General features: G+C 44.1%; 1 protein-coding gene across 1 annotated transcript in view; it reads left to right on the top strand.

Moving 5' to 3' along the window:
• Positions 1 to 12,045, top strand: part of LOC119172847 (cell adhesion molecule Dscam1-like) — a 165,481-nt gene that overhangs the window by 50,375 nt on the left and 103,061 nt on the right. The window contains exons 5-6 of the mRNA XM_075893167.1: positions 2,481 to 2,598; positions 10,397 to 10,587. Coding sequence (XP_075749282.1) covers positions 2,481 to 2,598; positions 10,397 to 10,587 — 309 coding nt within the window. The remainder of the gene's footprint in view (positions 1 to 2,480; positions 2,599 to 10,396; positions 10,588 to 12,045) is intronic.

Here is a 12,045-nt window from a genome sequence, read left to right as displayed (position 1 = left end):
TTCCATGCGAGACTGCGATTTCAACCAGTCCACTCTCTGAACGCTATCGCGTATCTTAGTATGGGACAATCCTTCAATTCTGACGTAAGTGGAAATGTGGTCCTTTCCATGCGTTTCTATGTCTGGAAACCACTCAGCATGCCTGACGAGGTCTCGTGAGGCAAAGGCCAGGTCAAGGCAGCTGCTATACCTTGAACCACGTAGGAACGTTGGACTGCCGTCATTTAGCAAGAAAAGTTCGTTTTTGGAGGCGAAGGACACCAACTTTCTCTCTTTCACATTGGTCTTCGAACTTCCCCAGATTGTATAATGAGCGTTGAAGTCACCGATTATAATGCATGGGTGAGAAGTTGCTGACAGGATAACTTGTAGTCTTGTATGGTTGAAATGGCTTGACGGTGAGAGGTAGGCACCCGCAACCGTGACGGCAAGTTTTTTTCTTCACTGTTATACTTATTATTGATTGTCGTAGTGGGGTGACACCGGATGATGAATGTAGGTGAGGTCGCGGCGAAAAAACATCAGAACTTTGCTATTGTCCACAGTTGTAGACGACATAAATGACTCATAAACAGAAAGTCTGATTTTGTTCTGCAAATTTGGCTTGCAGATGACAATGATGGGGAACTTATTGGTGCACACGAACCGACGAAAATCGGCGATGCGTGACCTCATTCCTCGGGCATTCTATTGAATAATCGCTTCCTTTCGGACCTCTTCTCTGAAAGCCAGTGGTTGGGGAGCCATTATTTCCTCAAGCGCTGCGAGTACTGGACTGAAAGCGTACAGTAATTGCAATGCACTACTTGCTGATGTTGTGTGCATGCCGCTTAACAATAAGCGAATGGCGTTAATTAAGGGTCGCAAAAGAGCTATCACTTGCTGATCTGTGTTCTGCAAGTCCTCCATTGTAGCAGCTTGCTCTGAAGAAGACTGCTTCTGTTGCGGCTCTTCTGCGCGTTGTGTCCGCGTTAAGTGGCGGCCACTCTTCTATGAAGACTGGTCAGCCCCTTTGCTCTTTCCAACGTCTGTGTTTGCCGTGCTAGAAACTGCAGCTGGCGATCTTTCCTGGTGCGTCGACCTATCGGCAGAAGTTGGCGCTGTCCGACGTGAAGACCTTAGACGGCGACGTCGTCTTCGCCGGATTTTCTCAGCAGCTTCTTTGTTAGTTGAGCTGTCTCGTACAATTGGCTTCAGGATAAAAAATTCTTTCTTTATGTGCGGACACTCTTTCGAAGAAGCTTTGTGAGCAACCTGCAGTTAGGACACTTCAGTGTGGTTGCACTAGAGTTGTCTTCCACGTGCAGTTCGGCGCATCGGGGGCACGCTGCGAAGCTCTTGCAAACACCATTTACATGGCCGATCTTGTGACAGTTGAAGAATTACACAGGATTAGGAATAAACGGTCGAACTTGTTGACAAAAGTGGCCAACCTTCACGTATACGGGAAGACAGTCACCTTTGAACGTTACTCTGACACAGCGTGTGTTAACAAGGCGTCTAATGCTGGCAATAATGTTGTCTTGACTCGCTGGTTTTGTAAGTATTGGAAGGTCTGCGTTTGGGATTTCCGTGTTAATATCGTAAATGAATCCTGATGTGGTCGCACTATCGGCTGGTATGATGGACCTAACTGCAATGTTTCCCAGTTGTGTTACTTATTGGAGCTTGCTCAGCGCACTCGGGTGCAGCACATCGACAGCCAGGATGTTTCTTCTTGTATTTAGCCGTACGTATTTGACCTGTCATAAATGTCATTAATATTGACATTTATGTCATTATTGTCATAAATAATGACATAACTTATAAATAATGAATGTAATAAAAAATGGCATTTATGAAATTTATCATTATGAAATAATCACATTTATGAAAATGACATTTATCACATCTTAACTTTCATGTTATGACTAGTCAAATGTGTTCTTCAAACAGTCATGTTAAGCAATACCAAGTTTGGTATGGATACCAATATCGAAACGGCCAGGAGAGGTGAAAGTCGTAAGCGTCTCGATAGATAGATAGATAGATAGATAGATAGATAGATAGATAGATAGATAGATAGATAGATAGATAGATAGATAGATAGATAGATAGATAGGACACGCTCGAAGTCGCCGAAGTTCGCTAAGAAATCCTTCCCATTTAGAACATCGGCTTAACAGCACTGATGGCGTCGCTCAACTGACTTAGCTTAAACGTCTGTTGCTTTGTTGGCATCAAGTAAAGGAGGGTCACAGGTGCCTTTGCTAACTTTTGTACACTGCCGGAATGACCTAATTCACTTGCTACTTTGAATTTGGCTACATGCTGCCATCAATACAAGTTACCAACAAACAAGAAGCGTATATATCTAGTGAACATTTTAAGCTTGTTGAGTTTGTTACTTTGTGTGACCTTCTCTCGTGTATACTAAATTTAAAAAAAATGGCCAAGCCTCGTCATTTTCGAAAATTGCGTTTTTTTGTCCCTCTGAACAGATATGAAGGTGAATGTGCCACCACGCATTACAAACGTGCAATCTTCTGTCAACGCAAAAGAAGGTGACTCCGTGGAGCTGCCTTGCGCCGGCCAAGGATACCCTCCACCGAAATATTTGTGAGTACTTTCTTTCGTAGTTCACGTGGTTCAAATACAATCGCTACTGTGAATAATAAATTGCGACAAAGCTCGCTTCACTGCCCTGAGATGGTGAAGAGTCTGTTCGCCAAAGCATTACGTTAAACAAAGCGTGCCCGGCCGAAATGAAGTGACTCGCGCTCGTATAGGATGTATATTCATTAGAGTAAACATTGCTGTAAAACATTACTGAGCCGAAGAGCTGCAATGAGGTTGGGGTAAAATAGTCCTAAACCCATTACTGATGTTCAGGTTAACAAAGTCCACGTGCTCAAATTCGCTGCTCAGTTCTCCCTATCAGGATCAACTTCCAAAGTACAATGATCTGTCCAGCTTGACGTGTATTATTATTATTATTATTATTATTATTATTATTATTATTATTATTATTAATATTATTAGCATGTTCATGGCCCATTATGATAAACTGACGCGAAGAATTGTGATATGTGGCATTGTAATTTTTACCGGCATTGTGATGAAGGCGCATCAGTGCAAATTTTTTGCACGCTCTTCTATGAATAATACCTACTCTTTTTTGCGAGCAGAACAAAAACTTCAAATGAATAAAGTGTCGCATGTGATTTCATAACTACGCGGAGAAGCATACGAAGTACACGCCCATAATAGCAATTCAAAAAGGAGTATAAGCCCTCTACAGTTTCTGCCAATGGGTCATCCCAGACGTTTAAGGTGACAAACAGTTTTGAGGGCCAACGGCTTGTTTAGAATGTGACTGAGACTCTTCACGTGTGCTCGTTTTGATTCACGGTTTACCTATTTGTATTATCTTTTTTTACGATAGTATCGTAGCGATATAAAGCCACGCACTTTTATCGGATAACGTACTTAAACACGTGCAAGTACGTGTAACAGACACACGCATATATAACGGATGAGCGTAATTACCATACAGCAGTTACTTACAGGCAAAGCTTCACTTTGTTCAGGTCATCCAAAATGCGAAAGATAAAAACATTCAGTTCCGGAGTGCGAATGTACATTCATTTTAGCGACTGCAATGTCGCATTTCTCACGATCTCAATATTCCACTGAAAGAATGTGTTGCTAAAGCGTACGTGCAACAGAATCGGCAAACCACTCGCATAAGGCTTGGTACACAGCGGCCCAGCTAAATACCGAAACTTGGATAGAAAAAAAACTATAAATATTTGCATTTTAGCAATGAAAAATAAGTGAAAGGAGAAAGAACAGAGTTTCTAAAAACAGCTGCAAGAATGCAAAATGGACAAAGAAAGCTTCACCGAATTGGGCGCGTCACATGGATATAGTGCAGATGAACCAGAGCCAGGTGCAGTGATGAAGCGCAGCCGCTATGCACTCTCGCAAACGAGAAAAAGTAAAAAAGGACCAAATGACGAGAGATGTCACAAGGCGGTTTTGAGCTGAAGCCGCAGGGAAGGACCGCTAGTCGAAGGGAGACCGCGTGAAGTTGGAGCATTCTTTTTTGTGTGAGGAGGATCGAGATAAGAGAAGCGGCAAATTTGGGGATGCTTGAGCATCGCCTTTAAGAGTTGAACACGATAGCGAAATCCAGGCCCTAGTGCGCCCCTCAACCGCTAAGAGCATGCTTAATATTATGTTTTGTTACACACACACACACACACACGCGCGCGCGCGCGCGCACGCACGCACACACACACACACACGCACTCACACACACACACACACGCATGCACACACGCACACACACACACGCGCGCGCATGGTACCTACAGGTTTTTATTCTAAAGCAACAGCCGCATGGCCTCCAAGATACCCGCCGCACGCTCGTTATCTCGGAGGCCATAAAGTGTCTCACAATGCCTCACAGATGGCAGAACATTATCTATTGTTTGCTGTTTGCTTGATCAACGCCTCTGGAAAGGCATTATATGTTTTCCACTAGATGGACATAGTTATCCATTTTTATGGCTGTTTCAGAGTTCCTGTGCGTTTCCAGTGGTGATGGCTGCACTACCCTAGCCTTTCTTTGACGTAGTTTGATGGGCTCTCAATTGCGCTTACAAATCACTGAATGGGCTCGTTTTCGTCGTGACACCTGTCGAATCAAATACGTTAAGGAGACTCCTTGCACTACATGGCATTTATGTAGGTTTTCTTTTTTCCCGAAGCAGCTCCAAGTAACGTCGAGGCTTTGTGATAGGACACCTGCTTGCCACGTGAACGGCTCGAATTCGATCCCCCATGAGACCGAAAATTTTATTCTTTGTTTTATTGCTTCTTTCTCAGTTTTTCGCTCACGAATAATTTTTCCCTCACAACCAATGGTGCCAACACCAACGGCGGAATTTCTGCGACACGAGCTTTCTTATGCTATCGCGTTATTAAGGAAAAAAAAGGTGTACTGCGTATTTCCCCTGTCTACCAAAGAGCGCTCATCGTCCTCCTTGGCTCTTGAAGGAATAAAACGAAAAGCCTCTCAACGTTGTTTCGCGTGCGATGGCTCAGTCTCCACATCGCGCTAAAGAAGCTAGGGTTCTCGCCGACTGCATCCTATTGGAAGCGCCACGCATGTATAGTGTGTGACTCGCCAGCATAGGTCAGCAAATTAATTGCAGCTCACAGATTCAGTGAAGACACTTTTTTTTCTTTTGAGACTCACGCAGACTGAACATCACAAAAACAATTTCTCGACTGTACTCAGCTCAACTCAGACTCACTGAACTTTTTCTCACTCGGACTCAGTCGTACTCATACTTACCGACTTATAACTCAGCTGGGCTCACTAAGACTCAGACTCACGACTTGGCCAGAGTCTGAGCGCGACTGAGTGAATTGACTTATGAGCTCGCTTGCAAAATACACGACACAATTCGTGCTCTTCGATACCATCTTCATCTTGTACTTTCGAATATTAGTTATGAGAGGTTGTAATGCAGTAAGGGTATATTTATGCAGCATGCCACTCGCGTGAAATATTCCTATTTAGGAAATAACCGCGAGAGCACTCTCCGAGGTTACGTTAGATACCCGAATAGGAGCAAGTAAGGCCTAGTAAAATGAGGAGTGCTGAAGCATGGAGCCGGGAAGGAGGAAGAGGAGGGTGGGGAGCATTAACTGAACACTCTGCTCGGTTAAATGAAAGACAGGAGGTGGAAAATCAAATGAACGAAATCAAATTTCCTAGAGAGTCCAAATTAGAACCCCTCCACAGTCTGAAGACAGCCGTATTAACCAGGCTAACTAGACTAGGTATACAAAGAAGGATTTTATTTTCATAGTCATTGTGAAGTGAATTTGTGAGAGCCCCATGACCGCGTTGTTATAGGTGACAGAACGCAAAGTTGACCACAGAGAAACAATAGAAGGAATAAAATCAAGAAACCAACCAAGAAATAGTAAAGCTGGACAATTCAAAAGTGTAATCTCGTTGCTTTCAGGCAGTAGCTCTCATTAGCTAGGCTAGCTGAGTTCCTGAAAAAAATAGCAAGAAAGCGAATCAAACAAAGGGTAGCATGTACAGTTTATTATAATAGCATAGGGTAAAGAAAAAGAACTGAGGCTATCATCGCTTATAATACTAGCCATAGGCACTGACATTTCTGAGCAGGTAAATGTAGTAGTCCAATTTCTAGCTTTTTATTGTGGTAGCAAATATGTGGACAGTGTCGGCTGGTTTTTGCGGTCGCCGCCACCACCCCCGCCGTTGTCATTCATGTATATGTTAATGTATGCATAGATATACCGGCAAGTATGCGCTAGCTCCTTATTTCTGCAGAGCAAACATCGCCTTTCCGGCCTAGGTCGTCAGCGTGCACGCGCTCATTTTGGGAGTGAATAGAAGAGGGGGGGGCGCTTATCGTGGCGACGATCAGCGCGCGCCTTGTGCCCCCACAAGCAGGCGAGAGCTTCTACGGGCTGATTCTCAACACGAAAAAACGCTGCCGTAAGTGTTCTTGGAGCGGCCGTCTTCTCTTAAGGTGCGTTTATTCTAGAGAGACGCGACACCAATTTTGGTCGGCTGACTGTCTTTGGGAGTTTCTTTTGTCTTGTCGTCGTCATATTTACATAACAACGACGCAAAAAGTCTTCCAATGGTCTCTGGCAGACTACATTCATGCCCTGTCGTGCGCACAGTCATTCATTGGCCATTTTTGTAGCCACACTGGAGACACGCGCAGCGGCACCGACTAAACTTGCACACCTGCACATCATTTCTAGCCATGCTTCCTGCTCTGCCATTGTCCCTCTCCGGCTACACGGCACAGCCCCCGCCATAATCCAAGGTATCGGGGGACGGGGGTGGGCATACAAAAAAGGAAAGCGAAGACTTTTGTGGGAGGTGCGAGATGCCTATACAAACGCCGTGGAAGTCTCGGAGGGGGCATTGTTATGTCCCCCAAGATTTCACTCTTTGTGGTTGCTTGAAGCAAAGACATAGGCGAATTTTCGCTCAGCCACAGATCCCCCGATCACTCGATGACGACAGGTCTGCCGATGCGTTATGCTGGTGTCATCAGTCTGTCATTATATTATACTACGATGACATGCTGTTTTCTGAGGTATCATCGTCGTTAGCCTAGTGTGATCGTGGGGTCTGGCAACTTCGTTGATGGGCGACTCGTTGACTGATGCTCTGCGTCTACCTCGTGTCTTCGTCGGGGTCGTGTCAATGTCGTATTGCTCTGGTTTAAAGACGTCTTTACACCACCATTTTGTAGAGGTACTTAAGATCGTATTCGAGACTTGCTTCGTAAAAGATTCGAATATGTTGCTATAGCATGCATTGCTTCGCCCTTTTGGCAAAACTGTGACTGTTTTAGCTGTAGTGAAACATTGTGGTTGATAGCGCCGAGTACGTGTAAAGGAAGAGGGGCTGCAATGTCTTATTGACGGAAGTATTCGCTTCAACACTATTTTTTCTCGTTATCGTTTGATGTCTAGCGTAGTCGTTCGCCAGCCTAGTGCCCAAATGTCACGCATAGACGAGACAGGAGATGTGCGCATACGTTCCCCCCCCCCCCCAGGTGGTTTCGCGCCCATTTTGTGGCCACGCGGCCATCAATGACCCACGGGTGGCTTATTCTTTTGCTATTAGGATACAAGTTCACCCGATAATTGTTTTTAACTTACTGCCGACGTGGTCTTTGTTTCCTCTTTCTCGCCGCCGTCCACCACACCATCAGTCACGTGACAATGATTGGAGCCTGCGTTGTGTGTTTAACCCCCCCCCCCCCCCCGCCGACACCATTTTTTTCCCACGTCTAGCTTTTTCAGGCACATTCTAAACTATACAGTATTCCTGCCCAGTCACCACTTTGCACATTCTTCCAGATAACTTCTTGCGCGTATGGCAGTTCTTTAAAGTTCCCGAAGTTTGCTCTGTTTACTTCGTACAAGTCTTCCGATCCAGATCCTTCAGCACACACTTTAACGCCTAACCGCAGCTTACCACAATGCCTACTACAGATGCACTGTTACGTTTTCCATCTTCCTCACAAAGCGTCTGTGGTATCTGGCACGAACAGGGAAGCCTTGTCCAGTGGTGCGTCCTCCGAAAAGAAGCAGTTGGGAGCTCGGTCTGGGTCGATTGACTTTAAAATGGGCTTCTAGAGATCTCACTCGTGATTCCGGTCTGAACGAAGTTCGGCTGCCAAAAACAGAGTGCCGCGTTGAGTAAAAGTTAAGAGGAGGTGAAAAGGCTGCAAGAGGACGCACACCATGGAATTCACAATGTAAATCGCTTAGAAACGCGACTGTCCGGCCGGATGTAGGTTACTGCAGACCTTAGAAATATATACTAGTGTAAAGCAAATGCTGTTGACAGTGAAGTAAAAAAAAGGAAAGCAGAGGGAAATGGAGCTGTGCGTCAAAGATTGCACTAAAATAAAACAAACGGAAGGGTATGAAAGATAGCGCTTTAGCATTTCACCACCATTAACTAAGCCAGTATATTCGATGAAGCCCTTGTACTTTATTGGACCTGCAGAAGAAGGAAGCTCAATGAACTAAAAAATAAAACAAGTGATATTGCATGAGGTTGTAGAATAAAAATAACTTGCAGCACTTACAGCGTTTGAACCTCACCTATGGCTTGATAAATGATACTCGTCTGTTTTACTTGATAGGTACAGGTTGCACTCTGAAAATACATACATGTTGTGCATATTGCAAGCATGTCGAGGCAATCACAATGGGAAGTTGCTAAATACGAAAAACTAATTTTTGGCCCCTTTGTATCTGCAGGTAAGCTCAGGATGACTTGGACATTTTTTTTTCAATTTGAATTTCTTGAGTGCTTCTGAATTAGCGAATACGCGTCCAGTTATCGAGCGATCACTGATAGTTCAAAACTTCCAAATTCAAAAATTTAAAGCAGCGCCTATAAGTGCCTTTAGTGATCATTAGAACACCAGAAATAACAAAATTTGCTTCACCAAAAACACGTATTTTCTGCGCGTCAGCACGTTCACTAACCTAAACCACTTCGTTACAAGGTAGTAACTTGGTTTCTGGTGGTACGAAACACAATGACTGCTTCAGTCCACCCCTTTGCTTACGTTTCATGAAAGCAATTTCATTTCTCACTTTTTTATCACATTTGTCTTTTGAAAAATGGACATGGTTGATACAACTTTTTACGTTACTTGAAAAAGTCGTCCATAAGATAATCAGTTTTCACAAAATGTCCCAGAACTCAGCAGGGGCAAATAAATAACTGTATGTTAAACAAATGGGTACAATTCCGAGTACTATACACTTTCTAATATGGGAAACTTGTGAAGTTGTATCATATCATGGTGTTTCCGGAGGGTGTGATAAAACAAAGATTGCCCATTTCGAAGCGTCAGATCACGTTATTTGAATTATTGCGAAGAGAGTCTGTTCGCGGGTATATGTTGCTTACACAACGATGTAGCATAATCTAAGTAAAGCCAGAAGACTTTGTATGATTAAGTGAAAATAGTACGTTAGAACTAAGTAATTCTTTAGTGCACCTACTTCAATATATACAATCTGGTTGAGTTCTCATAAGGTGGCAGCAGCTTATTTGAAAACGAGTAGAAAGTGCACGAACTCGAGCTTCGTCTTCGAAAGTAGAATGCGAAAGCGGTATGGGCATCTGCCGAACGCCTTCTTAAATGCTATCCTTGCTTTGGTTCTTGACGTATGGCTGAACAGTGCCGTAAGAAAACGTGCGTCTGTACAAAAAACATCGGCCAATGAAACTATCCTAGAACCCCTACCGGAAGTACAGTTCGTAAGTGCCCTCTGCGCCATAATTCTTTCTTTTGCTAATCCTCGTAGGGAACTTTATGCGTTCGTTAGGCAGCTGCTCACTATGCTAATTCTTTTGCTGATTATGAATAAAGATGTCTGAGTGTTTCTAATGGGTGGAAATTTTGGGAAAAAAAACCCACTCTGCGCATTTGACACGTCGTTATGCCTAGTGTGATCACACGCTTGGGCCACACAATTGCATTCTTTATGGAGACTTCAAGCACTGCTAGACACTCATATTACGTTTTTGTTTTTCAGCAGTAGCTTAACGCAGTGGGTTGGCTCTGTGGTAGATCACCTGTTTGCCACGCAGCGGGCCCGTGAAATGGCACTCGAGTAGAGAATAATTTGCGTTTTTCGCTCACGGACAACGTGACCTTCTTTTTCATAGCCAACAACACCGACGTCGATTTCTACAGCGCGATTTTCAGGAAACAAACATCTTAATGACATTGCGTTAATATTGTCTCCATGCATTGAATCACAAGTGGACGTAATCATACTCTACCACATTTTTCTTTCTTCCGTTCAGATGGGAAAGACTGACTGGAGTTGACAATGGCAGCCCGCACGATCCCATCGTCGTTGGAAGCTCGAGACACGAACCGACCAAAGGATCGTTGTTAATCCGCAAGGTGGAGCCGCGGGACGCAGGAAAATACCTGTGCCTGGTCACCAACGCGGTGGGCGAGGAACGGGCAACCATCACGCTGAACGTGCGATGTGAGTAGTCGGCCTTTATATATATACGCCACTCTCAAGCTTCCACACTCGATTAAACAATCCCTGATATTCGCCTTTGTGATCAATGTTCAATAATCATCAGTGCCGCCTTTTGCTCGTAAATTGTGGCACACTCAAGAAAACATTCATTACATGGCGTTCCTTTCAAGCGCACAATCAACACAAGTTGTGCCGCCGCAGTTTTCAGCCAAATTGAAAGATTTGCTGCTGAATTCGATCAAAGTTGTAAGTTGGGCTTGCTTGTCTGTAATATTTTTTAAACAGTTGTAGCCCAACGAAATAGCACACAAGAAGGCAAGAAACACATAGAGCGCAATATAATACGCCCTTTGTTTTTCTTGGATGTCTGCTTGTCTCTTTTCATTTTGCAATTATTGTTGTTAAATATGCTGAACTCGGTAGACTGAGCTTTTAATTCAGGTAGAAACTGGTGCAAAAGTAAGAAAATAATGCATTTTTTTGCAAACTGCCGCGTGTAGGGGCCACGCCGTGAACGTGAAGAAATAACAGCTAAGTAGCCCTGAAGAGGGTGCTCGCCAACCTTGAAAGCTTTCACCCACGTTTCTCAACCAAATCATCTACAACTGCGGTTCCTTAGAGACACTACAATAGTAGCGCCGACGATCAATGCTTCCGGGTCGTTTCAAGCCCGTAAAGAATGGGGAACATCTCCGCTGCCTTATGGAATGGAGATAGCGTGATGTAAAGGATAGGTGATAAAAGCATGTATACCGTACATCTGTCACGGGGCCCATTGACGTAACAGACGTCGATGCAAAGCCACTACCCCCCTGGCGTACACCAATGATGTGCACCAAAAGACTGGCTGATGTTCGAAAATGTGTCCAGTTCTATTTATTGAAACACTTGCGTCTTCCAAGTTTTAATTCGGCTTTTTTTATAGTTCGGTTGCGTTACCATTAGGCTTTACCTATAAGGGCATTCAGGTGACGTAACAAAAAAGGAAGCCTGTCACAGTACTACAGCAGAATAAAAAAAATTAGCGCGTTTTGAGCAGACCAAATACAAATGATCTATTTTGAGATTTTGCAACACATTTTAATTGTGTGATTTTACAAGCCGCGACCATGATATGGTTGATTATGAGGCATGTAGTAGTGGCGCTCTCCGATCCGGGCTCAGGCTCATGCAAGTATCATAACGTCATCACATACTGCGCCAATCTAAATAGGTCACTATAGCCGGGAATCGAAAGAGCTAGCTCGTGCCCAGCAGCGTATGCCATTACCCCTAAGCCACAATAGCTGATGTGAAGACGTGATAGGCACTGGTGTTTCAACACACGCAACTCAAATTTTTGAATTTTTGGCTCAATTGTTTCCTAGGATAACAAGCTTATCACACAAAAATAAAAGCTAACCGGGCTCGTCACACTTGCACACAATACCTGTGCCATATGAGCACGACAAATAGCGT

Source organism: Rhipicephalus microplus, chromosome 4 (genome assembly GCF_043290135.1).
Source record: "Rhipicephalus microplus isolate Deutch F79 chromosome 4, USDA_Rmic, whole genome shotgun sequence".
Lineage (NCBI taxonomy): Eukaryota > Metazoa > Arthropoda > Arachnida > Ixodida > Ixodidae > Rhipicephalus > Rhipicephalus microplus.
This window is presented reverse-complemented; position numbering and strand designations above follow the sequence as displayed.